Here is a 27,522-nt window from a genome sequence, read left to right as displayed (position 1 = left end):
AACACACTCTGAGCCTGAAAAGAATTATAGTAATGCTGCCAGTTAGAAAGTAACAGGTTTTAACCGTTTAATTACTTAACTGCTGTATAAAATCAAACTGCTTTTGAAACTCCCTAGCCAAATCCTTGGGAGAGTTTGACAGACAATGCTACCCTTGAGCCTCCTCCTGCTCTTCCAGAAGATCAGGGAACTAATGAAAAAACCCATCACAATCATCAGCATGGAAGGTGCCAATTAGTCTATACCATCATCCAGTGTGCGGATTTGGGGATCATGAACAAAATAAGTAAATGTTGGTAAAAGGAAGGCAGGTAGCCATTAGGAGAAACGGTACTTTGATTTTCATTCCACCAAAAACCAGCCTAATTCAAGGTAAAACATGGGGATAACAAGTCAGTTTTTAGCTAAAATATGATTTAAAACTAGGAAAAAAAAAGAGAGAGGCTATCAGTAACCTCAGTGTGGCCATAAAATTGTGAGAAAATTTGAAAAGAAGAGTGACCGGTCTGATGTAGTACAATAGGTAAAAACCTACCTCCCTTACTAAAAATGGATGTGTAGACAGTTGCATAATGAAATAGATCTTTAAAAAACGCAGACGTGCATTCAGCATTACTAACAGCCATTTATATTAAGTGTTGTTTGAAGCCCAGGGTGCCTGGGTGGAAACACTAATCTGTTAAGCATCTGTAAGCAATGAAAAGCCCATCACTTTGTAACAATGTAGTAAGCAGCAGGAAACTCTCATATGGATTTATTTACTTATCAATGTGCTTTTAGGAGAACAAACCTTTTCTCAGTGAATTATGTTTTTAATAAATCATGTTGCTATTGAAAGAAGCTATTAGCCAATGTCACCGCGAGTGCCATCAGAACAAAGTATCAGCACCATCAGTGAGTAAACAGCAGTCTTGTTGAAGTCTCATTAAATTACAGCAAAGGATCTCAGATGTTTTAGATCACATTGTACACAGGGGATTTTATTGCCCTTTTGTTGTTTTTTTTTCTCCTCTTCTGACTGAAGTTCATCCCCTTGTTTTGTCTCCTCACAGGCTTTTGCTGACTGCTTCACTCAAGGCTCTGCATATTTTAAGCCAGGGTCTCCAGAGGAGCAGAAGTCTGCCCTGCCTTTCTCTTCTGCTGCAGAAGCTGGTACTGTCTCTAAAACATCTACACACTTCAAGGCTACTCATCAGAGGCCGTGGGTAAATCAAATGAAGTGTTAGAAGAGAAAAGGAGCCAAAAAATTCACTCTTCTGTGAAACAGAGGAAAATAAGGACATGCTTTCTGTCTATATCCACAACTAGACCTTTTTTTTTAAAAAATGAATGTTTTCCTCAAGATCATGAAAATTTCTAATGTCTACTGAGCTATATGGAAGGGGGAAGAAAAAAACAGAAGGGAAGAGGGAGAAAATAAGAAGAGGGGAATGGAGAGGGGAAGGAAGAGGAAGAAAAGAAAGAAAGGGAAGGGGAGAGGAGAAAATAGGGAAAGGGGACAAAGAAAAGAGTGCTTTTAAAAAGACACAAATTATTGTTTATGGCTCAAATAATTGCAATAAGATATCATTCTCAGATTAGTTTTTCAGTGTTTCTTTCTCTTTTTATTCCCCTCCTCCTGTATTTTGCTATAATTTAGCTAATGTGAGCAAAGCAACCACAAAAGCTTTTTAGCTTTTTTATTTTTAGAGCAGCAATGGAGCAGCAGTAAGGTCATGTTGCTGAGATATTTTGCCAAGCAACTGGTCAAGGGAATTCCTCTACATTAGTAACTAGACATCACTGGAAAATGGATATCTCTGTATGGATGTTTGGGTTTGGTTTTGTTTATTTTTTTTTTCTCAAATAGAAAATTATTACTAATGTCTCTTCTCTAACTGCTGGGCTTAACATTTCCCAAAGGCATGGTGGATTTCAGGAGGTTGTTAAAACAGGGAGTTAGTATTAAAAAGGTACTATGCAACTCCCATGTTTCAAAGTGGTACAGGATATTTTCAGACAACCATTAAAAGTATGTTTTCAAATTTCTTGTTGGAAAAAAGAGATAAAATTTCTGCAATGAGCAATTGTACTTTTGTAGAGAGGAAAAGCTTTAGGTAAACCTAATTTTCTTTCATTTCAAAGGAAATTCATTTTTATTAAGTTTCTTTATAATTAATTAAACCTTCCATAATTTAAAATTAGATTAATCTCATTAAAAATGCTTTCTGTCTGTTTAACAAAAGTCATACATTAACTGCAAATAATGTAATGGAGCCTTTGTTATCCTGTAGCCACATTATTCAACTGTAACCACAGCAGAGGCTATATGGGTGATGCTTCACGGCTTAAGGCTTATTTCTTTTGCCTCTGGCTGTTACTGATGCTCATGTGAGAATACTGTTACACCTAGACTTCAAATAACCTTTTGTCTGATGGCATCCAGTGACTCAGGAGAAGGCTCTGACTTTCACCCTTTATACATTCGTATTCTGTTCGTCTGAAATAGACCTTGAACTTGACTTTGCAGATAATACACATTCTCCAATACTGATGAGAAGAGCCAAAATACCTTGATTTAATCATGCTGACTCTAAAAATAAGAGATTTAGGAAATAACTATATTGTGCCTTCATGACCTTGCAGGTTATTTGCCAAATCTTTAGGGGTCAAGAACTACTAGTCACATACCTAAGACATACCTCAGAAGGTGTTTATATCAGTACACACATAGAGAATGGCAAAGTGTCCCTTGTGCCCCTGTGGTCTGTCACAGATGAAACAAATTGTGCTTATGCCCAAGCCCTAAGGACACTGGAAACAGTGGTTCCAGCAACACCCATTCACTCCAGTCCATTTACAGGAGGGATTTTAATTGCCCACAAAAGGCTGTGTAAACAGCCCTGTTTGCTGGGGTGCACAGATACAACAGACAAAGCCAATCAAATGTCCTTAAGGCAGAAGTGGCCATCACCGATTACATAGTGTCTCACACAAGTTACTTGTAGACAGAAAGAGGCCAATTTCAGTGAAGGAAAATTGTAGGGCTGCAGGTCTTAAGAGGTTATGAGTACGATCAGAACTCTTTTTAAATACTACAGACTGATGTCTGAGACATAGGAAGTGAGTCTGATAGGGTCATAAGGGAACCTATAGCCTTCTCAGCAGCTGAAGATGGGAAAGCTTAGACTGGACTAAGTCAATGATTATAGGGCTTATTGTATAATCATCTTTGGCTGTAACAGAAGAGGTAAAAATCCACACTGCTACATATTTATACTTCTGTCTGGGGCATGGTGAAGCTCTCATTTAACTACATGTACTTGCTATTGATAAATTTCTGCAGTGGTCTGGCAGGAAGAAAAGGTATTATATGTCTAAGTGTAGTTCCTCAGCGTAGTGTCCATTTGCTTTGAAATGACTCTAAAAAAAGAGATTCAGGGAGCGAGTTCTTTTCTCACAACTTACTTGAATTCAAAAAGGTTACTTTGCATTTCCATTATCATAATTGACAACTTAATTTGTTGCAGATGTTTTGAAGAAAGCGTAGAAATAGAGAAGAAAAAAATCCTTTAAACAATCACCTCCTAAGCTATATAATTTTAAAACTTCTTGAAGAAGGCCACAATCATAAAATTCCTTGTCTTTAAATAGTTTCATTTTCTATTTGTTTTCAAAACACAATACAGCTGTGATGAATAAAAAGTTAGAAACTGACTGAGCAACCAAAATATATACTGAAACTATGATGGGAAGTGTCTTTTGAGTGAAATTTTCAAAAGACATCTCTCTCTGAACCTGCTGTTGCTACAGATCTTAACACTGTTCTGTGCTAATATGGCAGGAAATACCCTAGATGAGAAGGTACTAAGAGTTTAAATATTCTAAGGATTTGTTAAAATGCCAAAAGGAAAAGACAGAGGCAAGTTCTCATCCACTTCTAGTCAATTCCTGGAGGATTGTTTTCTAGTTTGGTCAGAGTACAACTGCTGAAGATCATCCTGTTAAGATCCAAACCCAAATGAGAAAGACAAGGAAATCTTGCATTTCATCCCACAGACATTTTATTCAGCTCCTTACCTAGATCCTTGCAGTCCACTTTTACTCTCTACAGTGACAGCTCAGAGCAGTCTGGAACTTCCATGAAATTGTATACTGCACATGGGTTGCTGGAGTTGCTTTAGTTATAACAATCATTCCTTTAACTAACAACTATTGAGCATAAGTGATATGTTGATTCTTAAATGATGGTTAAATAGCTGTGAAAGGCCCCATTTCCAGCTTATTAAATTCAAATTAAAACTATTAAGAACTTTAAGTACCTACTTTGAATCACTACTTGTTTAGAATGAGCAATCTAATTAAATGATAAAGACTAAATCAGTTTTAAATGGAGTTTAGATAAAATTAAAAGTATTAAAATATGTGGCATTTAAGAAATCAATCCATATTCAGTTTTGGAAGTTTGAATTTTTTTACATACATTAAAAAAAAAATAAAATTACTGATTTCAAGCTTCTACATTTTAGATCAAACCCAGAAGAAACCAAGTATAATTTATTGTGTTTCTGCATCCAGTTCCCTCACAGTTTTTTATTATCATAATGATATATTCATTATTAAGCTTCTAATAAGTATGCTAAGGAACATTCTTTGAGCTCAGAACTAGCTCCTTCAGAACTATCCCTGAAGCTGAATTCTTATTCCTGAAGTGTGCCCTGAAAGTTTTAGTTTGGTCTGGTAGCTAGGCCTATGCATCCATATAGTCATTTTAAGGCTATTATTCCCAAAGTTCATATGTCTTAAAATATTTTTAAAAGATTTTCCTGCAACAAAGACATTTTTTTCATTTTTTTTTCCCCTCAGTCAACATTGAATAAGCCCAAGAGTTCAGAAGTTCAATCTTTTTTTTCTGAAAAAGCCCCCAAAACCCAACAAATCACAAAACAAACCAAAAATGAAACAAACAAAAAAAAAAACACAAAAAAACCATTTTTCTAAAAAGGATGGTTTACCAAATATGCTGCCTGTACTTTGCAGCTCTGTAGAAAAGAAACTAAAACAACAACATTATTTTTAAATTAATTTTGCTTTTATCAAAGAACAATTTCATGTTATTTTAATACCTATTCATTTCTGTTTCCCAGTGGTACAGAAATACATGAAAATGGAAAACACAAGAGGCAGTCTGGGAAAATTATTCATACTCAGAAAACGTCTTGGAATGGCTGCCAGTCAAATTATACACAGGGATGCAAGTAGGACAGATTGTGGGAATTCTTTTATCCTAAACGATTTCTCTTTATCTATTTATCTGTGGTTCAGCTACTTCACTGATAAGCAAATTGACCTGCAATCTCTTTCTGCCTGCATTAATCATATCTTTTACAGGTTTGAAGCACCTCTTCTTAGTGCAAAGGAATCGCAATTTATCATTCAGGACAAAATCAAACGAATGTATTAGTTTTAGTTCTTTAATTTACATACATTAAAATCTCTTCTCACTGTGCCCCCTCATCACTATACAATGCTGGAGAAAAAAAGCTCTTATCCTTCCAGATTAAGACAATTTTTTCCTATATTCAGACATGATTTACATACTTGAGACCTTTTTTAAACAACCTTCCTGAAACATGAGCTTAAGAAACTGTGCATGTCTCTTCTAAATGCTAAAACCTAATAACAGACATCGCCCAAGCCTCCCCAAAAAGACAAGAGGAATCATTTAGCAGCATCTTCAAAACAACATCAAAATTTCATCCTGTGAAAAACAGCAGTCAAGAACACAAGCCAACTAAGAAACATATTCCTAAGTCAGGGAAAGTGACAAGCCTAAAAAGCCTTCTCCTATCACTCTAAATCAGACTATCTTCTTGCCAATATCTAGTTATTACTTTTAGAAAATAACTTTCTAAAGTATTTAATATAATAATATTTGAGGGGAAAATGTTTCATTAGTAAAGTCGTAAGAAGGATCTATGAGGAAAACATGTGGCCTAAACATATGCCTAAAAATTCTAACCATATCATGAAAGAGAAAGCAATACTCAGCAGACCCCCACGAATCTATTGAACCAAAGGATCTCTGAGCATGTATGAAGGGAATCCTGTCAGTATCTCACTTAGTGTCACCTGTTTGAAGATCACATGAATGTGAAGATCATGTGAATGATAGCAGTGTAAACGCTTCCAGAATAGGTACACTGAAGGAGCCCGGTATAAATTAAAGCAGGTGATAAGTACGCATCATGGGACGCTTTCTTTGATGGCTCACTCATCTTGGCTACAAAATGGTCTTTCTAAATGACCTGCCATAGGAGTGAAATCTTTGAAGTGCAACTCGAAATGTACTGAAGACTATGGAGTTGCTTAATGCCCAGATTTTGTTTAGTGTGGCAATACATACCTAAATATAAAATTTACTTAGAGTGCTCCTTATCCAGCTTTTGAAAATTATTATTATGGTATTTAGATATAGTGGCTCTGCAGAATGAGCCATTTGGATCATTCAGAGTTCTGAGCATTTAACTGATGGGACAGAAAATTTTACATAGCTACTGGCTACCTTATGGTGAGTATTTTTAATTTTTTAATTACAGTTTCAGCAATAAGGGATAAGAACTTCAATATAAGGAAAAGTAAAAAATGTAGCATCACGCTGAGTGCAGATAGCGCAGTCTCACTTTGCCATTTTGGACCCTGATTTTCTTCTGTGTAGCTTTGTAACTTGTAATATATGAAATCAGTAACACTAATATAAACATAGTCTCAATATGCACACAACTATCTCTATTCACCTCTATTCTTGTAGGTCTGATTATAGATATACAATATCATTACATAAAAATGCATGTTATTTATTATATGCATAAATGTGAAGTTTCATTTTTGGGACAAAAAAACAGGAAAGAAAAAACTTACCATTCTTCTTATAGAACATGATTTCTCCTTTGAATTCTACCTTTTCCTCCAACGACTTCTCAATTTGAAGAATCATCTGCTCATTTGTTTCAGCACCAAGTAAAAATTTACAGCTGCAGCTCTTCTGCATGACTTCAGTTCGTGCAAATCCAGCAAGCTCACAGAAGCCATCTGAGCAGTATACAATAGGGAATCCTTTAGCCACCTGAGCATTTGCAAGGATGAAGTTACTATCTGTAGAACACAAAAATAAAACATGAATTACAGCCTGAGTTCTACATCATTTGACATCATACTTCAGCTTCATAGGAAGGCACTATTGGTCATACACTTAAAAGCAAAATCCCAACTGCCTGCAAACAAGAATGCAACTTCTGGTTTTACATCACTGGTTTGAAATAAAATCAAGTCCACATAGCACTGTCATACGGTGCTTCTTCATGGCTATGTGCAGGTTGCCTCACTGCATCATCAAACAGTAATTTATAACTACCTCTGAGATGGATGTCAGCACATAAACACAACCACTTTGACCAAAAACTAGTGGCTAACACAGAAGCTTTGGAGGAATTTCAAAGGTGCTGTGTTATGCTGCCATTCAGACTACTACGTTGTCTGAACAAACACACCTGTACCTTAAAAAAAGTTAACCTCTGTATGCTCCAAATAGGCTAAAGTTGACCATTATCAAAATTCAAACAATTTTTTTTTATATATGATTTATCAAGGGAATCCTTAAAAGTAGAGTTGTGGGACATTCTGGGGCTACATGGAATTGTTTATCCTTATTTTATATCTTTTTTGTTTCTTGGGTTTGTTGTTTTTTTCTTTTTTTTGGGGGGGGGGGTGGTTTTGTTTGTTTGTTTGGTTTGGTTTTGTTTGTTTTTGTGAGGGAAAAAGATTTCATCCAAAAGCACTGTCAGCTGCCTTTCAGACCACCACACTTCTTCCATATGAAACAAGTACAGCAAAGATTCACTATTATGTTACACCTTAATGCACTTGTTTAAAATGCAACTAACATGCATGATAGATTAACTAACAATATCAATGATCAGTTAAAAAATAGCATATTGACATGGACATCAATCAACCAAACCCAATGTTTTAATTTGAGTTCAAATCTTTGGCAAATCTCATAGCTTAATAGCTCATTTCCAGCCATTCCTGAAGCGTCTGGAGTTTTTATGCCTTAGACTTTCATCTTAGAATCATAGAATCATAGAATAGTTAGGGTTGGAAAGGACCTTAAGATCATCCAGTTCCAACCCCCCTGCCATGGGCAGGGACACCTCACACTAAACCATGTCACCCAAGGCCTCGTCCAACCTGGTCTTGAACACTGCCAGGGATGGAGCACTCACAGCCTCCCTGGGCAACCTATTCCAGTGCCTCACCACCCTTACAGGAAGTAATTTCCTCCTTACATCCAATCTAAACTTCCCCTGTTTAAGTTTTAACCCATTACCCCTTGTCCTATCACTACAGTCCCTAATGAAGAGTCCCTCTTCAGCATCCTTATAGCCCCCCCCTTCAGATCCTGGAAGGCTGCTATGAGGTCTCCACGCAGCCTTCTCTTCTCCAGGCTGAACAACCCCAACTTTCTCAGCCTGTCTTCATACGGGAGGTGCTCCAGTCCCCTGATCATCCTCGTGGCCCTCCTCTGGACTTGTTCCAACAGTTCCATGTCCTTTTTATGTCGAGGACACCAGAACTGCACACAATACTCCAGGTGAGGTCTCACAAGAGCAGAGTAGAGGGGCAGGATCACCTCCTTCGACCTGCTGGTCACGCTCCTTTGGATGCAGCCCAGGATACGGTTGGCTTTCTGGGCTGCAAGCACACACTGCTGGCTCATGTTCATTTTCTCATCAACCAACACCCCCAAGTCCTTCTCCACAGGGCTGCTCTGAATCTCTTCTCTGCCCAACCTGTAGCTGTGCCTGGGATTGCTCTGACCCAGGTGTAGGACCTTGCACTTGGCATGGTTAAACTTCATAAGGCTGGCATCAGCCCACCTCACAAGTGTGTCGAGGTCCCTCTGGATGGCATTCCTTCCCTCCAGCGTATCAACCAAACCACACAGCTTGGTGTCATCGGCAAACTTGCTGAGGGTGCACTCAATCCCACTGTCCTTGTCAGCAACGAAGATGTTGAACAAGACCGGTCCCAACACCGATCCCTGAGATCTTTGCATTACACCTTTTCCAGATAAGATACAAAGGTCTATCCACCTTCTACTTTTTTCCTGTGCCTCCTTATCTTGAACGAAGAGGAGAAAAAGAATATCAATTTTATGGGAGGATATCTGCATTTCACTTTGAAGGAGGAAGGACTATTTTTCACTTGTTGCTTATTAAGGAATGTTTACCTTACAGCTTGCTAGTGGGAGCTTAGGAGCAGTCTAGTCCCAAGACAGTTACCTCACATTTTTCAGGAATATGTGCATATGGATTCATGTGTATGTATTAAAATAAAATACTATTAACTAACCCAAAATCCCTTGATATGTATTCATAAATTTAGAGAAATAATGACTTATTTTAATGGAAAACTCAGGTTGGTATGCCTAATCCCCTTACAGGGATATATTATTCATGAATGGGGAAGGGAGGGACAGAATTCATAAACTAAAATACGAAAGAGGGAAAATACATCTGTTTCAGCATTAACTGGCACAAGAGTTATGCATCCAATAAGTTTTAACAGGTTCACCTCTGTTACTATTTATTTACAGAAGGGATAAAATACTATGACTGATATTGCTAAGTTTTCAGTACTTTAAAGAAAATGCTGAGGTTTATTAAATGATCAATTTGCTCTTAAAACTTTGCTTCGGTTACTCACCTTTCACTTAAAACTAATTAAAGTCTTCCAGTAAATGATTGTTATATTAAAGCAGACTTTTCTCATTTTCCAAATAATGCAATTTAAAAATGCATTCTGGTTCAGTGCAGTGCTTCACTTAGGCTGTCATTTTTATTTGCCTAACTAGGGAATAAGTATCATTACCATTCAGGCACTGACATGCTGCTCCCCCTGTCAACATAAAACTAAATCCCCATACTGCCAAAAGAATTAAAATCAGGTGCTTGCAGTGAAGTTTAATGATGGTGTTACAGTGTAAGACTTACAGATCGTACATCCCAAATGCATCTGTACCTATCAAATTAATTTACTCCTGGGTTTCTTATTGTTTAAAATACAATTATATGATGCAAAGACTTTCCCCCACCCCCTTTAAATTCTAATTGTTGTAAATTGCATGAAGCAGAATATGGAACACTGAAAGGAGAGAAGGGGTAGGAAGGGTGCTCTTGGAGAGCAGGAAGGTTTGCATATTGTTATGAAGGGGAATACGCTGGAGCTTACCAAGCACACCATGATTTTATGACAAATTTAAGATGGAAAAATTCTGCTGTCATTTACGTCAGAATAAACCTAGATTAGTTTTGGTTTAACGTTCATAGAAGAAAACAACGTACTTCTAAAAGCCAATTTAGTGCTGGCTAGAATAAGAAGCAACCTTTCTGTTAACATCAGCAGGTGTCTCATAAGGCTTGTAAGCCTAATATTGCTGAACATTTTGAGTACAACAGTAAAACATCAACATCAGGAAAATACAATCAGAATTACATTTTCTGTTCTTCTCGAGCTTGAAGTTCAAATCAAATGATGAAAGATGTGCCTGTAATCCCAAACTAGCACACTATTTAAATGATTTATTGAAAAAAATCCTTATTATTTTTAAAGACCAAGCAACATGACTGTGTCCAATACCAGTTTCATCAAATTCTTCAGTAATATTAAATGATAAGTAATATTTACCTATTACACAAAGTAATTATATATATATATCTTAGAATATTCTGGTTAAAAAATTATTTACTTTTGTAATTTATTTTGATGGCTTGGAATCTTTAATATCACTTGCTATTCCTAGAGCACATTAAGCACCACAAAATATTTAAAAAAAACACCAAGAACTGAGGGTGAAATTGATAACATTCAGGCTTCAGTGTGGCACAAATAACAAACTCAGCACTTAATTCTATGACCTTCAGTGATAGCTAGCTAAGTCTTAAAATCCAGAGTAGAAAGTATGGCATTTTATAGAGAATAATTTATTAGAAATCTATGGACTGGAAGACGGAACTTTTGTTACTCTTGAAACTCAGAGTAGGTAAGTTGCAATGAGTCATACAAACCTATTCGTCTGTACACTGTGGTATACATTTATGTGTGGATTGTGTTACTTCCATAATTATAGAGAAAACATTGAATTTCATATTACTTTCAGGATATTAGCCTGAATGTTGTTTTATTCAGACTGGTTGATTGTGAAACAGTACTAGATTACTAGTAGGATTTTCTTAAATTATTTTTAGACAGGAAAACACATCCAAGATAAATCCATGACCCATTGAAAAAAATGTAACCTTGAGTCTTTGAGACTCTCTAGGAATGCAGGGCATTTGCAAAACCAGAGTAGAACTGCTACAAATCAGTGTACAACCTGAAAGAACAGATTTTGGCAATACCACAAGTAACACTCTTCAGCTCAGAAACTAAGTGCTTGTAAGTCTGCGCAAATTTAATAAAAATATTCACATTGTGTATTTGTATATTACTTTTGACTAAAATAACTTGGTTGCATGTTCAAGTTGTATGGGTGAAAGATGATTTTGAAGTGCTTCTGTTAAAGATGGAACAAGAAGCTTAGACCAAAAAAAATAAAAACAAAAATAAAAATCCAACAACATTCACTATGCTTCTTTTCCTCTATGCTCATTTTCTATAGCGATCAAAAGACTTTTTTCACATGAAAGTTTGAAGGAAGAATATTAGGAGCTTGCATGCCTGCACTTGCTTTGGAAGCAGAACAAGTTGCAGTGGGTAGGACATTGATCAGACGACTTGCCTGGTTTCCAGAAACCTCTGCCATATACATAACATAAACTCAGAGTCAGTTAAACAAGCTGAACCAGAACCATGCTAACTACACCTTCAATCACAGACCTACACACCATTGCCCTGGTTCAACGGCCTGAAACCCAGAAGTTATAACCTAAGAAACAGCACAAATTTATATCGCATGCTATCTGATACAGAGAGACAGGTTTGTTAAACACCCCATGACAGAGTTTTAGTATTGAGATAATTAAAGGGAAAGGCTATTATGAAATTCTCTGCTTCATAATTAATGCACACAATTTATCTGACTGTTTGTAATGAGACCATGTTACAATTAAACTCAGAACTCCCTTGATAAATCTTACTGTCATCTTATTTAGTGAAAAATGGCAAAAGGGTTTTGCTTAATACTGTAGCTATGTACTGCTATAAATCTCATTGCTGTGCTTCCCCAGTTCTCGTAACAGTTCTTTTCAATCAAAGTCCAGATGGTTTCTGTAAGTCTTCATCTTTTATCAGTGAAGACAACATCTATCTGACTTCTTGTGCAACTGAGCACAGCCAACCACCATTCTCATTTTCAATACTAAATTATTCATGAATTAGTAAGGATGACAAGGTACTCTGCAAAGAAAAAAAGAAAAAAAATCCCTAACAATCAAAAAAGCTGCATTAATTAAACAAGTGACTCACATACTCTGTGAAATGGAGAACAGTCTGTAATTCTTCTGGATGAAAGGATTTACTACATTTTGATTTGATTGCACAGTTCATACATGGGCAACTTAACAAGAGATGTCCCATTCCAGGTTCACAGAAATTACTGTTACAGAGAACATGACCACATTAACAGTTAAGATTGTCTAATTGAATGAGTAAAATAGCATATGAAAATATTTAACTTCATGTCAGCACATTTAGGTTCAAATGAGTTTAGAATTCAAGCTCATTTATCAGCTACTGTTCTTTGAATCTGATTGAGACCAAAATGATTTTACAATGCATACACTTCCATATATTAAGGTTCCTCTTGAAAATCTCTGTGCAGGTTATGGGATCACTAATGTGAAGTTTGGATTTCTCCAGTTCTAGGTAAGTCAGGAGGAAAACTGATTATACTGATACCTCTTTCCATTCTTCATTAAAAAAATATTGTATATTCCAGTGAACATTAAAAGAACTATGTATTGGAACAAAGGACCCATCACTGTAAGGTGGTATAATTGATTTAATTGCTCAAAATTAAACTCTATTAGCAGAAGGAAACATCTAGATCTTTTTCTCAGAAGAAAATATTAACTGGGCAAGGAAATGTCCTTTTACTTTTTTTCTTGGTATTTACCTCAAATTACAAATTTACATTGCATACATATTACATGCAACAATTCAGATCCATGAAGTTGAATCAAGGTTGCAATTAAATATTTATTTTCTCACCCTTAAGCTGTGTTGATTTTGACAACATTTGATTTTTCTGTTAAAAGCTATTACATTCTATTGGACCAGCTTTATTTGTGTTATTGATCATGCAGTGATAGCCAGCACGCAGTTCTGACACAACTAAAGAAAGCTATACTGAAGTTGTTAAATATTTACATGGTGGTGTGCAGCTTTATATGCATTGAAATGCTGCAAGTGAAATGACGCACAGTGTGTACCAGAATTTCGTCAGTGGGAACTGGAGGTGCTTGCTCACCTGGCAAAAGTGAACCCTTCTAGCCCTTATGAGGAAATGCAGCTACTGCTTGGTGTTTTTTGTGGGTACCCCCTGGAGAGGAGAGTGCATGGATTCCCACTTCTAAAGCAGTATGTTTTGCAATTTCTCCACTAAAATATATGGAAATTTTAAGTTCATTCAGGAGGCAGAAGGTCCATTTGTCTAATGAAGCTATATTTAATTTCCTGTTTTTTCAGCCTGTTCTATTGATTTAAAATGCAATAGGAATGGTAGAAATGAAATTGCTGTAAGTCAAACTAACACACTGAGCTCTTATACCCTGAAATCATCTAGCCTAATGATTTAAGATCCGGAGATCATGACTTAGTTTCAAGTGTTCAACAAAGAAACGTTTGCAGATGAACAGTCATAGAATTGTAGAATCAACCAGGTTGGAAAAGACATTTAAGTTCACCAAGTCCAACCGTTACCCCAGCACTGCCAAGACAACCACTAAACCATACCTCTCAGGGCCTCATCTACACTGTTTTTGAACACTTCCAGGGATGGTGATTCCACCACTTCCCTAGGCAGGCTGTTCCAATGTCTGATCACCCTCTCTGTGAAGAAATTTTTCCTAATATCCAATTTAAACCTCCCCTGGCTTAGTCCTCCTGAGCAGAAACATTTTCAAAGACAAGAGTCACATCCTTGTCAGACATTTACCAGTGTGATCCTGTCTATATCTTCGTTTATCACTTGTCTGAAATAGGAATTAAATAAGGAGTTGAAATCTGTTTTATTTACAGCTATTTTAAGCACTATGTCACCCACTCACAGTTAGTGCTTAGTTTACAGACATACCAGACTTTCACCGTTGCGTGATATTTTGTAGTTTTAATGTTTTACATATGCCTTTACCAAGTATAATGCCTGATGATCCTGTTTATAATACTACTGCACTACATACCACTTTGGATATTTGTCATACATGTATGTACTGTTTCTGATGCTGCAATATATCTAGTAGCCAGACATGGTTACTGCTAACAGAGCTAGTGGAAGAATACAGGAAATAGATTAACAAGCCATTACTCCTACACACATGAGGGGAAGAACTTAAGTTAGACATTTTGAACCCAATGTGAAACACCTGTAAAAGACATTTCTAGCCTCTTTGAAATCTGATACTCCTTTCTTCCTATGAGACTATGCTGATTGTTTCCCCTTTGGAAGTGACTATGAAAGAAATAAATCATTGTGGTACAACAGTTTCTATATATACAAGAGAAATTTATTAGTCACTAAATGAAGAAAATACTTCTAATACTGAAGTATAAAGGGTGCAAAAAACACAGGAAAGGGTCATGGTCCTTCACTTGCTTCCACCATGCAAGGTCAATTGAAGCTATTCACTGCCCACAGGCTGAGCGCAGAGAACTTTCAGCTGCTATTCATAAAAGAATGAAGGAGAACAAATTACACTTGAAGCCCAGCAAGTGGCCACGGAAGAAACTGAGAACAGGCTATGCCCTCTGGATCCTTGAGATCCCAGTCGGGCACAAGACAAATAGACTAAGTGTCCTCTGGCATTCTCCTCTAATTGTCCCCCATGACAATTTCATGCCAGCTTATGATGACTTCTACTGTACCAATTTCTTTCTATAATTATTATACATCAATATTAAGATGCCCGGACTCTATGGCTAAAAGTAGCCATTTTGAGCCTTTACAATTTGTATGCTCCTCTCTCAGTCCATGAAATTAAAGTGTAATCTTGTGATAATTTTTATGGAGAGAAGCAGCGGACTCATATGTGCCTATTTCAGTGAAACAAGATCTCTGTAAATGGCAAGAATTTCTGCATGCAGTTTTCTCAGAGAAGTAACACTTCTTTAAAATGATGCTGTAGAAAATAACTATGTTCAAAGAATGTTTTTCTGACAAATTGACAGAAATTATTTCAAAAATGATCCAAAAAATGATGAACAGCGTCCAGGAGATGTCAATTACAGAAAGCTAGGGCTCTGTACTGCACTATTTGCCATTACAAACAATTACACTATGTATCCCAAACTCACCCTTTCCAAATCAAAATAAATCTAAGAATCTCAATATACTACTTTCTGACACTGTATTCTTCAGCAAGATCTGTAAAACCCCCACGATATTTTGGGAGTGGAAGAAGATGAAAGGAACGCTACAGGTGAGAATGTCATTATCTTATTCAAAAGAAAGCAAACCACCTTTTAGTGGGTTCACCAGCTGAGAATGATCTCATGAAAAAGTCAGAGGAAAAATGTTGAAAACTGGGGAAGGGTCAGTGTTGTTGAGCAAACAAGCAGTATAACCTTAGTGGAAAAGTACAGTAGATACCTAAAGCAGACATAGGTTATTATTTTTTATAATGAAAATACTACAGACCTTCTGAATGATTGCAAGAGCTTGGAGCAAGAGCACCTGAGCTTAGATGTACACATTTATGCAAGATATCCAAAGATACATAATTATTCAAAATTTAGACCTTTTTAATGTCTGTTTGTTTTGTTTTATTTCTAGTTCTTTTTTAAAGGAAACAAAGAGGCTAAGCAGCACAGAAGAACCTATAGCATTTTTACAGCAAATGTTGCTTTCATTCTACTGTGGAAACTCTGTTTCATAGCAATGAAGTATAAAGATGCTGCAATCAAATTCCAGTGTTGTTACAGGAGGTAATTTGAAGTTCTGCCTTGTTTCTCCAAAGCTTAATGTAAAGTAAGTGACGAAAACTGCCTTGACCAAATGGCAGCAGATTCTTCTATCTGTTTACAAAGTTTTCATCCAAGAGAGAATAGTCTTATTCATTTGGAGAGTTTTGAAACAATTTCTAGAAAGCCCTGTAGTTACACTGTAGATTGTTCCTCTATCTTATCAAGTAGAAGTGGCACTGAGCAGATGCAGAGAAAAACACTAAAAATACACAAACAAAAAAAGTTTTTGGCACAAACTGCGCAAAGTTTTATAAGTTACACTTACTGAGGACACCAAAAGCAGAAGAAAGATATAAATTACAACATGTTCATACTGCCATATTTCCCATGAGACCTGAGGCTATAATTCTGGAAATTCATTGCTGTTCTAGAAACTGTTTTGAATGTAAGAATTCAGAGAGACTGTAAGTCAAAGAATTTAACCAGCATCATCATATACGCCAGCAGAAATATTTTTGTATATTTTATAAACTTTTGCAATTCAGGTGTCCACAATACTGACACAGTGTAAATCTCTCCTTTAACCAACTGAACCTTAGTATCAGGACCAGGAGCCTCATCTCCACAGGAATAGTGGGAAGTAACGTCTTCAGAGGGGTACTCAGAATAAGAACGTATATTTATCATATGGGGACTAAATTCCTTCACCTCTAAGGTAGACTGAACACTTCCTTAAAGCACAGGAACCATGTAATATCAGTAAACAAACCACAAATAATTCAAAAGAACTCCCTTACACTATGTACATGCAGGTAGACTCAATGTTGAGAAAATAAACCCACCTTACCTGTGTCTGTCTTTCTTACAAATAAAGGACAAAGAACATCTGCAGGTGAGATACTATATACCTAAGTCCTCAACTAGAAATTATTCTAGGAAAGAGATAAAAGGTACAGCTTTTTATTGCTGTTTTTATTGGTTTTCTTTTTATTCTAACAAAATAAGGTGCATAAAGTAGAAGACAGACATTGTGGATTATATTGTGGTTTAGGAAAATCATTCAATTTCAGAGCTCCCTACATGTGTAAATATGAGTAAATAGGGTCACCACACATACTGGGCACAACAGCATAAATTAACATTCTTCCATAACAATAGCAACAACAACTCTGAAAGACTTGGGTGAAAACTTCAAAGTTTACAATTGCTGGTTAAAAATAACAAACAAAAAGTGTGAAACCTGGCCTGTTAAAACAAATACTCTCACACAAGCAGAGTAAAATATAGTATAGTAGATTTACATCAGAAATAGTAAGAAATGTTGTGTTGAGACCTAGGCACCATAGTGTCCTAGTGTTAGTAACACCATGGGACTGCTACTTGCAGCTCTCTAACCTTTACCTGTACTGTTGAGACAGTGATTTCAGAGCCCCTGTAGTAATATTTTTCTTCTATTTTTATCATACTTTTGTTCTTATGTTCTTGTTCTCACAGCCTTGCACCTGAGAGCCTGAACACCAGTGGGCTTTTACAGGAAGCACCTATCACTTGTCTAAGAATGACACCATCACTCCCCTTGTCTTATCTCACTTCACAGATTTAAATTTCTTAGGGAACAAAAAAACTGTGCCCTGTGAAGCATATAGTATTAATTTAAGCATTCAATATATATTAACCTCTACTGGGTGTACACACAAGCTTAACAAGAAATAAATACACATCACTGCTGGCTAATTCACATAACCCAATCAGTGCTAATGCCATCATTTAATAGGAACGAACAGGGGGTGGGAGTGTGTGGTGTGTATGAGAGGAGGTGCTGATAAAACTGTATAGCACTAGAGGAAACAAGGTGAAAAATCATCATCTTCATTGCCACCTGCTGCACTGGAGAAATGCCCAGAGCTCTCTTAGGGATCCTGTCACTGCTTCTCCCAGTTGGCCACTGTGAGAGTTTTCTTTTTCCCTTTGCATTCTATCTGCTTTGTTATTTTTACCTAAATCAGTCTGTCAGAGTTAATGTATGCTGCGAGCTGTGGGCTCCATCACAAAATCTCTGTCTATGTAAGCCTGTCTCAAAATCTGTTTCTTTTTAATACAAACTTCTTACTCATTTCTTACTCTCATTCTCTACTCTCGACTATGCAGGCTTTCCCAGTCCCTCAAGCTTTTCGTCACACAGCTGACCTCTTCTACTAACCCAGTAACGAAGAGCTACCTTGGTTTTTAAACTTGGGTTAAAGTCCTGCTGGTTGATCATGTTTTATGCTGCAGTCAGATGAGAGCAGAACTTCAGTGCAAGGGGATGGGGGAGAGCACCGTGGAGGAGAAGGAGGAATGGGATGAGCAGGCGGTAGGTCAGTTTGGCTCTTAGTGTGGTGACAAATGTAACCCACTTTGGATCAAAGTGGCCTGGGGAGCAATCTAGGGGAGCTGCTCAACAGCACAATATTCTGGAAAAGGAGCTTCTTTAAACAAACACGTCAGAACCTGAGTGTTACTGCATTGTTTTTTATAGTACTGTGGACTCCTGTGTAGGAGTCACGTCAGCGGAAAACTGAGCAGCCACAGCAGGAGCCAGAAAGAAAACACATTTCAGGGAAAAATGAAGTCTTTTATGAAGGCAGTCATCCAAGCACTAAATAACAAGCCAGTATCTGATGCACGATTAAATTGGGATTCATTCAGAAGAGGCATAAAAGTCCTCCCAACCCTTTTAGAACCTTCCAGCCTTTACTTTTTTTTTTTTTTTAAACTTATCTTTCATAAGAATTTCAAATATTTTTAGCCTCATCTTGGATGTAAAGATTCTTCAGAGGGCTGCCCAAGAACTTCTATTGCTTCAGGAAAAGTTGATCAGCCTTTTCTCCCTCACCAGACAGATAGTCATCGCCTTAATTTCCCATTCTCTTAACAAAACCATGAATATTAAAGTAAGCAAGACTCACTTATTTTCACTCCAGGAGACAGAAGATATGGAGACAGAACTCTGAAACTTGGTTCTATTTCTCATTTTAATTGTTGTTTATTCAGTTCCTCACTAGTTGGTGATGCTGGCATACTTCTGTCAGTATTATTAACTACTTGCACTTTGTTAAGGCTCTTAGGTTCTAGGACATTTTATGAGCAGAAATGCTAAAAAATATACCTCTATACTGCCTAAATCATGAACCAAAATGTAACTTATGAGATAATGAAGAGTTGGAGAGAGGGAAAAATAAATGAGGAAGCAAAGAAAAAAGCAAATTCAGGAAAGACAGTTGCTATCAATGTAATTAACTTGCCATTTCTAGAGGATGCTGTGAGATACAGCTGTCTGCACAGGTCAAATAGTTAACCTCTTTGTACTGTTTCCTCAGTTTACTTCATTAAAGAAATTCCAGAAGGAAAATGACATAAATAGTGTTTTATAGATATGTCGTGGTTTAAACCCAGTCGGGCAACTCATTCACTCACTCCCCCCCTTCTTTCCCTCTCCCTACTCCCGGAGGGACGGAGAGGAGAACTGAAAAGAATGCCACTCCCCCGGGTAGAGATAAGAACAGTTTAGTAACTAAGGTATAACACAAATCACTGCTGCTACCACCAATAATAACAATGATAAAGGAAATAACAAGGGAAGAGAATACAACACCTCACCACCAGCTGACCGATAACTCCCCCCCCCCCCCCCCCCCAGCCCAACCAAGCTCTGACCGATACCTCCTCCAACCCCGCAGTCCCCCAGCCCTTCCGGCTAACTCCCCATTACATTCTGGGCATGACGTGCTGTGGTATGGGACACCTGTTTGGCTAGCTTGGGTCAGGTGTCCTGTCTCTGCTTCCTCCCAGCTTCCCCTCCTCCCTGGCAGAGCATGAGGCTCACAAAGTTCTTGGCCAGACGAAAACATCATTGTTATCAGCTCTGTTCCCAGGCCGAAAGTCAAAACACTGCACTGCACCAGATACCAAGGAGAAAAATGACTGCTACTGCTGAACCCAGGACAAGATATTATTTAATTTAATTTTTTTATCAATACTATTTTAAGAGATATTTTTTCAATAGTATTTTGGAGTTTATTTTTCAATATATAGAAATGTTCAGTTGATTGTAATCCTTGAAAACCAATTGAAATACTGTCATAGGACTACATTTTGGGTTTTACAAACTTGTCACAAGACAGCAATTCCCTATCTTTTTTAACCCACTGAATTTCAAAGAGTTGTACAGAGGCAGGTTATATATACATCGGTTATTTCTCTGGAAATACTACTAGCTAGCTTTTAATTAACATTTAATTTTGCTTTATAAAAATACCTTGTTCATATAACCTCTGCTTTAGAAAGACCATACATGAAATCTAACAATTAATACATATATCAATGTTTCAAATAAAAGGATTTTCACTAAATGTTTCTGTGGTTTTATAAAATAAAGAACCAAAACTAACAATAATAAGCTATTTGTTTTTACCACTTTGTACAACACCATAATGAAAATGTAAAACAGCACACAGGGAAAAAATAGATTAAGAAAAGAAATGAAAAAAAGCTTTTCTCAAAGCTTTTGTTCTTCTCAGGATATAGCCTTTATAACAGATTGTCAACATTTTTGCAACATGCAAGAAAAACCACTATGCTTGGACTTCTAGAACATAACAAACACAGTGGTGATATTTCAGGAAAGGATTTTCAGTTTGCCTTTTTTTCACCCACACTTTTCATAAATGAGTAGCATTTAAAAGACCAAAATCTATGCTGCAGGCCCTACGTTTCCTTCTTAAGAGGCACTCTCACTTCTCTTGAGTTATAGAGGTCGTCCAGGTCTTCTGCTTTTAAACAACTTATTTCTCATCCATTTACCCACCTGTTGTAGCCTCCATTGCCATAGCAGTCCCCGGAACTACCACTATTGATTTTGCAGTCTGAATCCCTAGGAAAGCGACTTTGTGTTGTTTTTTATGGTAGCCGTCTCTGACTGGATTTAAGAAATAGGAACCAGTTACAGTAGAATAGAAATACCGTTTGCCTCAAACTTGAATTAAGCAAGGATCCAAGATTCACATATCCTTGATATTCTATCTACTGTACTAAAAGGTTAGTCATATCGACCTCTACTGTTAAAGCATTTAACAACTAAACTTCCTGAACAAATTTCTCTTCCATTTAGGCTTTCCTAGAAGAAGAATGAGTAACCTTGTTCAGTGTTTGAGCTGTTTGATCTTATCCTAGTCTTCAAGAGATATGACAAAACCACAATCTGCTATCAGCTATATACCTACAGTAGAAAACCGAGTAATCTAGCAATCATCTGTACAAAATTTAACTTCCACAAGAAGTGAAGGGCACTATACAGCATACATTTAATATCTTCTTTTGGAAAAAGAAAATACCTTAAGAATTTCACTTTACAAATATATTCCTGTACCTTGTCACCATATTTTCAATTAAAATCCACTAACACCCACATTATTTAATTTTTTTGTATGCAATAATTTAATGTTTAACTTCTGTTAATTAATTGATGTTCCACTTGTTACTAGCATGCCAGACATTTTCAAGCACTATCCTTAGTTACGCTGTTTCACACTTGAAAAAGTGGGAGCTGATGTTAATTGAGCCAGTGCTATTCAGCTGGTAAAACTAGTGGTTAAGTTTTGCTCCACTTTCTGTAACTGAAAGAAATTAGAAGAGACAAATTGCCTTTATTTTTTTTCATTTCCAAACCCAGTATTATTTGTTTCTAAAAAAAACCTTAAAAAAGTAACGAAAATCAATATCTAGCTATACTCTTATGTAGTTACAATGGCATGTACATGAGATTTGTATTGATTGTGACAAGATATTTCTGCAACTGAGATATTTCATTTCCTAACAGATTTTCTTTCTGCAAAATGACGAATAAAGAGAGAACACATTAATAACAAGATTAATATGCAATCATAAAATATCTCAATAATATTATAATTCACAAGCCTCCTGTTTCTCAGCCATCAGATGGATGTGTCCCATTGATGTCCTGCTGTGTTCAGCACCCCATCTCTCACAATGCAGAATTACTGATGGTTAACTGACACTAGTGATGTACCGCCTGGTGCTTTCACCCAGACAATGTACAGGCCAGCTTTCTTTTGAAAGCAAGATGAGGTGCATACATGCTTGCTGCTTTGTATTTTCATTTTCTGTATTTGATTTAAGACTTGAGGAATATTTGCATGGAAAACTAAATCTAAGTAGGACTAAGTAGGCCTTTCACAAAGGATTTATCACAGTATCACAGTATCACAGTATCACAGTATGTTAGAGATTGGAAGGGACCTCGAAAGATCATCTAGTCCAATCCCCCTGCCGGAGCAGGAACACCTAGATAATGTTACACAGGAATGTGTCCAGGCGGGTTTTGAATGTCTCCAGGGAAGGAGACTCCACAACCTCCCTGGGCAGCCTGTTCCAGTGTTCCGTCACCCTCACTGAGAAGAAGTTTCTTCTCAAGTTTAAGTGGAACCTCTTGTGTTCCAGTTTGTACCCATTACCCCTTGTCCTATCATTGTTTGCCACTGAGTAGAGCCTGGCTCCGTCCTCGTGACACTCCCCCTTTATATATTTATAGACACTGATAAGGTCACCCCTCAGTCTCCTCTTCTCCAAACTATAGAGACCCAGCTCCCTCAGTCTTTCCTCATAAGGGAGATGTTCCACTCCCTTAATCATCTTCGTTGCCCTGCGCTGGACTCTCTCCAGCAGCTCCCTGTCCTTCTTGAACTGAGGGGCCCAGAACTGGACACAATACTCCAGATGCGGTCTCACCAGGGCAGAGTAGAGGGGAAGGAGGACCTCTCTCGACCTACTAACCACCGCCCTTCTAATACACCCCAGGATGCCATTGGCCTTCTTAGCCACAAGGGCACAGTGTTGGCTCATGGTCATCCTGTCGTCCACTAGGACCCCCAGGTCCCTCTCCCCTACACTGCTCTCTAACAGGTCGTTCCCCAACCTATACTGGAACCTGGGGTTGTTCCTGCCCAGATGCAGGACTCTACACTTTCCCTTGTTATATTTCATCAAGTTACTCCCTGCCCAACTCTCCAGCCTATCCAGGTCTCGCTGGATGGCAGCACAGCCTTCTGGCGTTATCAGCCACTCCTCCCAGCTTAGTGTCATCAGCAAACTTGCTGATAGTACACTCAATTCCCTCATCTAAATCATTGATGAATATATTAAATAATACCGGTCCCAGTACTGACCCTTGAGGCACTCCACTAGTTACAGGCCTCCAACTAGACTCAGCCCCATAGACTACAACTCTCTGGCTTCTCTCCTTCAGCCAGTTCGCAGTCCACCTCACTACCTGATCATCCAGTCCACACTTCCTCATTTTAGCCGTGAGGATGCTGTGGGAGACTGTGTCAAATGCTTTGCTGAAGTCAAGGTAGACCACATCCACCGCTCTGCCATCATCCATCCACCGTGTTATTTCCTCATAAAAGGCTAAGAGATTGGTCAAACATGATTTCCCCCTGGTGAAGCCATGTTGACTGCCCCTCATAACCTTCTTATCCTTGATATGCCTTAAGATGGTACCAAGGATAAGGTGTTCCATCACTTTCCCAGGGATGGAGGTGAGGCTGACCGGTCTGTAGTTTTCTGTAGAAGCTCCTTAACTATTAGCTGTGCAAGAACTAAAATTTGGAGGGGGTTAATGGGATTTGCAGCTCCTATCCACTGACTTCTTAACTGCAGTACACTATGAAACGAGCATCTTTATAACTCCATTCCTTAAGCCACAGTACTCAAATACTCTTCCTTCTCTGCTGCAGTACTCCTTACTCTTACACCCCTCACAATTCCCCAGCTCCTCCCTTTCTCCTTTATGTGCTTATCCATTTTAATTTTTCTTTCAGTTCTCACATGAAGAGACACAGACCATTTTCTTGGCTTGCTGAGGTCTGCATGCTTGTTGATTTGAGAGCCGAATGACTTTAAATACTTTATATGGCTGCTGGTGGTTTCTTTTGCAGGCCTACTGCACAAATTTACTGTTTCCTAAATTATCCAGCAAGTTTCCAAGCTTTTCTTGAAGCAAGGTTAAAAAAAAAAAAATTAAGAAAAAGAAGTGCTTGCCATGATTATATTAGTCTTGTATATATTAGTCTATTGGTCAGAATTTTAGAGTGATGCAATGGTACTATGAATTACATAATGAAAACAGTGAAAGTGAATATGTCTAAACAAACTCAGTTTTCTTGATATAGATCCGGGCAGAATTAGTAAAAACAGGATTCTGATCCAGAGTATGCATGCATGCTTTCTTGCTGAAATTGTTAAAATATGCTCAGTTTTTGCTAATCTGAATGGTTTTGGTTTAGTTCACCACTGCACAGTAGTTTTGCACAGTGTGCATATAGCTTTGTAATTTTATTATCCAAAAGAGCCCAGATCTGATGTGACTCTCTTCAGATTATTTGTCAACAAACAAGCACTTATTTTTTCATATTGCATATGTAAACTATTTCAATCAATGGGCTTTTTAGGGTGATTTTTTTTTAAGTTAAAAAGTTGTGATTTGCTAATCTAATTCTTTGGGATGCGGATCTACTCAAAATTAAATGTCACTCTTAATGGTTCACTGATAGTATATGTACACCTATAAAGTAATAGGTTAAATAGAAACTCTGAAGGTGCTGTTGTTGGGAGATGTAAATCCTGGTTACACTTCTTCAGAGAATTCACGCGGGACCAGTGAGAGCACTGGTGCTGAAGTACCCCTTTGTTCCCACTATTTCCTCCTCATCATCCCCGCCCCTTGGTATTTTACTTTGACTTCATACTGCTGCAAATGTTGTCTCTAGACCTATCATCTTATTCTGCCTGTCACAACATACATTGCAAAAGCTTATTCTTTGAGTATGACATGAACAACCCAGCAAAAATACTTCACTTCTGCTTCCCACAATTCTTTATTCAAGTGCAACCTGTTTGGCCTTTCATGAAGTTTCTTTGGATTTGCAAGCATGCACATCAAAATCATGATATCAAGAAAGAGAATAAAGCTCAAATGTACTTTACTACGTAATGTAAAGGTTAAAAGCAAGACAGAAGAGAGTAACCAAACCAAAAATCTTTTTTGATATGGGTCATCATTTTTTCTTAATTACCTAAAGAAAATGATTCCTACTGAGAAGGAATGGATGCCATTTTAATCAATATATTTTTTTTCCACTTTCAAAAATGGGTTTACCATCTTCATCCTCAGTTATATGCATTTAAAATCTCACTTTTTCTGTGGCTTCAGTTCCTCTGATGCATCTCCAGGGAACTCATTTGACAGTAATAAATTTATCTTGCTCCAGAAGAGATGGAAATCTGGAAACTTAGATTAAGCTTCAGTACTTTTGAAAATATTTCTGTTGATTCCAGCACTTTTTTTCACTGGCAGCTGCTAAATTAGATTCTGATTTCAACAATATCATTTACATCTCAGAAAACATCTTCTGTGCAGACTCAAGGAGAGACAATTATTTTAGGATCACAATCTAGCAATTAACCAATTTTATTAAATTATAATATTGTTATCAAAGAGAAACAGTGAAATAGTAGCTAAGGCAATAATCATTTTATGGTGTTAATTTTAGTGTCAATAATTAGAACTTGTTTCTAAACTTCTACATTCTCTCTTTTATAAGCTGTTTCATTCTATTTTAGAACAGATGTTACACTACTTATTCTCCTACAATTTTTGGTTTGTTGTTCTTTCAAATTCCTTCTCCCTGCAAAACCATGGTGCCAAACAACATCCAGCTGTCAATCTGAAATATGTAAAACTTAAAACATACGTTGATAAGTTTGTCATCTTTAACTATTTTTGGCATAAAATACAATGGTATCAAATAGACAAACTGCTTGGTAAATTAATGCACATTCAACGTTTGTAAAGTCTAGAAGAAAAGCAACATCACTGGCATCTGTAAAAGTGCATTAACAGACTGTTCAAAAGATTTTTCATTAAAAAGATATTTCAAACAGATAAAAAGACTTCTGCAACTTTAGAAATTTCATTTATAATATCATTTTTCCAGTCACTAAGATGTCGAGATTTAAGGTTTAGACTGGGGTCTTTGCGTCTTTCAAGATCTGCCGTGAAACTGCATACTGAATAGTAACTCTCTCAGTTCAATTATTTTTTTTCCTCCAATGAGTGTAACTAAATCAACGCTTTCCCTGACACCGGACCAGAAGTTAATTCAGCTTCTTCATTCTTACAGGTGTCAAACCTCTGCAATATTGCATCTATCTGCAAATCATAGCAGCAAAAAAAAATAAAGAGATATTGAAGAGCAAGGCCATGTCTTTCATTACTAGTGGTGCAGTCTTTTTACAAGAAAGGAGGTAGCTGGACTTATGATGGGTTTTGTTAAGTGACCCATGTCTGGATGAATCTATGCTGTCTAAGCTGACTATGTCCCAGTGTACAAGGTCTGCTGGATGAGCCTGGTTGTTTAATACTCAGTCCACAGACCTGATCATTAAAGATTATTTTTCAATTTTAACAGGTGTTTTTTCACCAGAAGTCAAGTAAAATAGAACTGAATTACATCAAAATGCATTTCAGACTTCCAAAATAAATCACTGGATTCCACTGGATTATTATATTGGGTGGAGGTGTTTGATTTTTTTGGTTTTTTTTTTTTTTTTTGGCTTTTGTGGTTGGGAATTTCTTTATTTCACATAGGATAAACTGATACTTCATCTTTCTCTGTTTTGTTAATTTTACTTTTCTGATTTCTTTTATCTCCTCCTTATTCTTCACTTCTTCCCTAATTGTTCTTATTTTTTCCCCAATTACTTTCTCCAGCTCCATACTGCTAACTCAAGCCTTTTTCCATTCCCCCATTTGCAGTCGGAGGGTTATTGAATAAGAATGCAATGTTGCTGCCTGCAACTGAGCTGAAGAAGGCAAGATAAATGCTGAGGTTAGTGTTTCTGGACTATATTTGAGTTTGGAAATTAGTGGTTTGTAACCTATTCCTGCAGCCAGTTACATTGTTTTACAACAGTTTCTGAGAGAAAAGGGTAGATAACCCTCCCAACAGCCAGCTTTTTTTATCCACCAATAAAACAAGTCTGCATTATGTGTACAGGACATGAGGCAGCTTTCCTTACTAATGTTTACCCACTCCTCTGTAGATTGTCATCTTTAACAGAGATTCATCAAGACAAGGGGAAAGCTGAGTGAAGTTAATAGCTTGCTTTAAGCTACAGGAAATGAGATGCTGTGCTCAACCTCAAGATTAAAAAGAATAAGTAGGATACCCTTAACTGAAGTTGCGTCAAACAGAAAATTTGTTCTTACATTTCTTCAGGCACATAGACGGAAGTGCTAAT

General features: G+C 37.2%; 1 protein-coding gene across 3 annotated transcripts in view; it reads right to left on the bottom strand.

Moving 5' to 3' along the window:
• Positions 1-27,522, bottom strand: part of KCNH8 (potassium voltage-gated channel subfamily H member 8) — a 202,712-nt gene that overhangs the window by 111,503 nt on the left and 63,687 nt on the right. For all 3 annotated transcript variants that reach the window (XM_061464918.1, XM_061464919.1, XM_061464917.1), the window contains one exon: positions 6,901-7,134. In XM_061464918.1, the coding sequence (XP_061320902.1) occupies positions 6,901-7,134 (234 nt within the window). The remainder of the gene's footprint in view (positions 1-6,900; positions 7,135-27,522) is intronic.

This window comes from Pezoporus flaviventris, unplaced genomic scaffold (assembly GCF_033815535.1).
Source record: "Pezoporus flaviventris isolate CSIRO_AGI_PZ_B2104156 unplaced genomic scaffold, CSIRO_AGI_Pfla_v1 ptg000037l, whole genome shotgun sequence".
In the NCBI taxonomy this organism is placed as follows: Eukaryota; Metazoa; Chordata; class Aves; order Psittaciformes; family Psittacidae; genus Pezoporus; species Pezoporus flaviventris.
The sequence above is the reverse complement of the archived record's forward strand: the minus strand, read 5'-3'. Positions and strand labels throughout refer to the sequence as shown.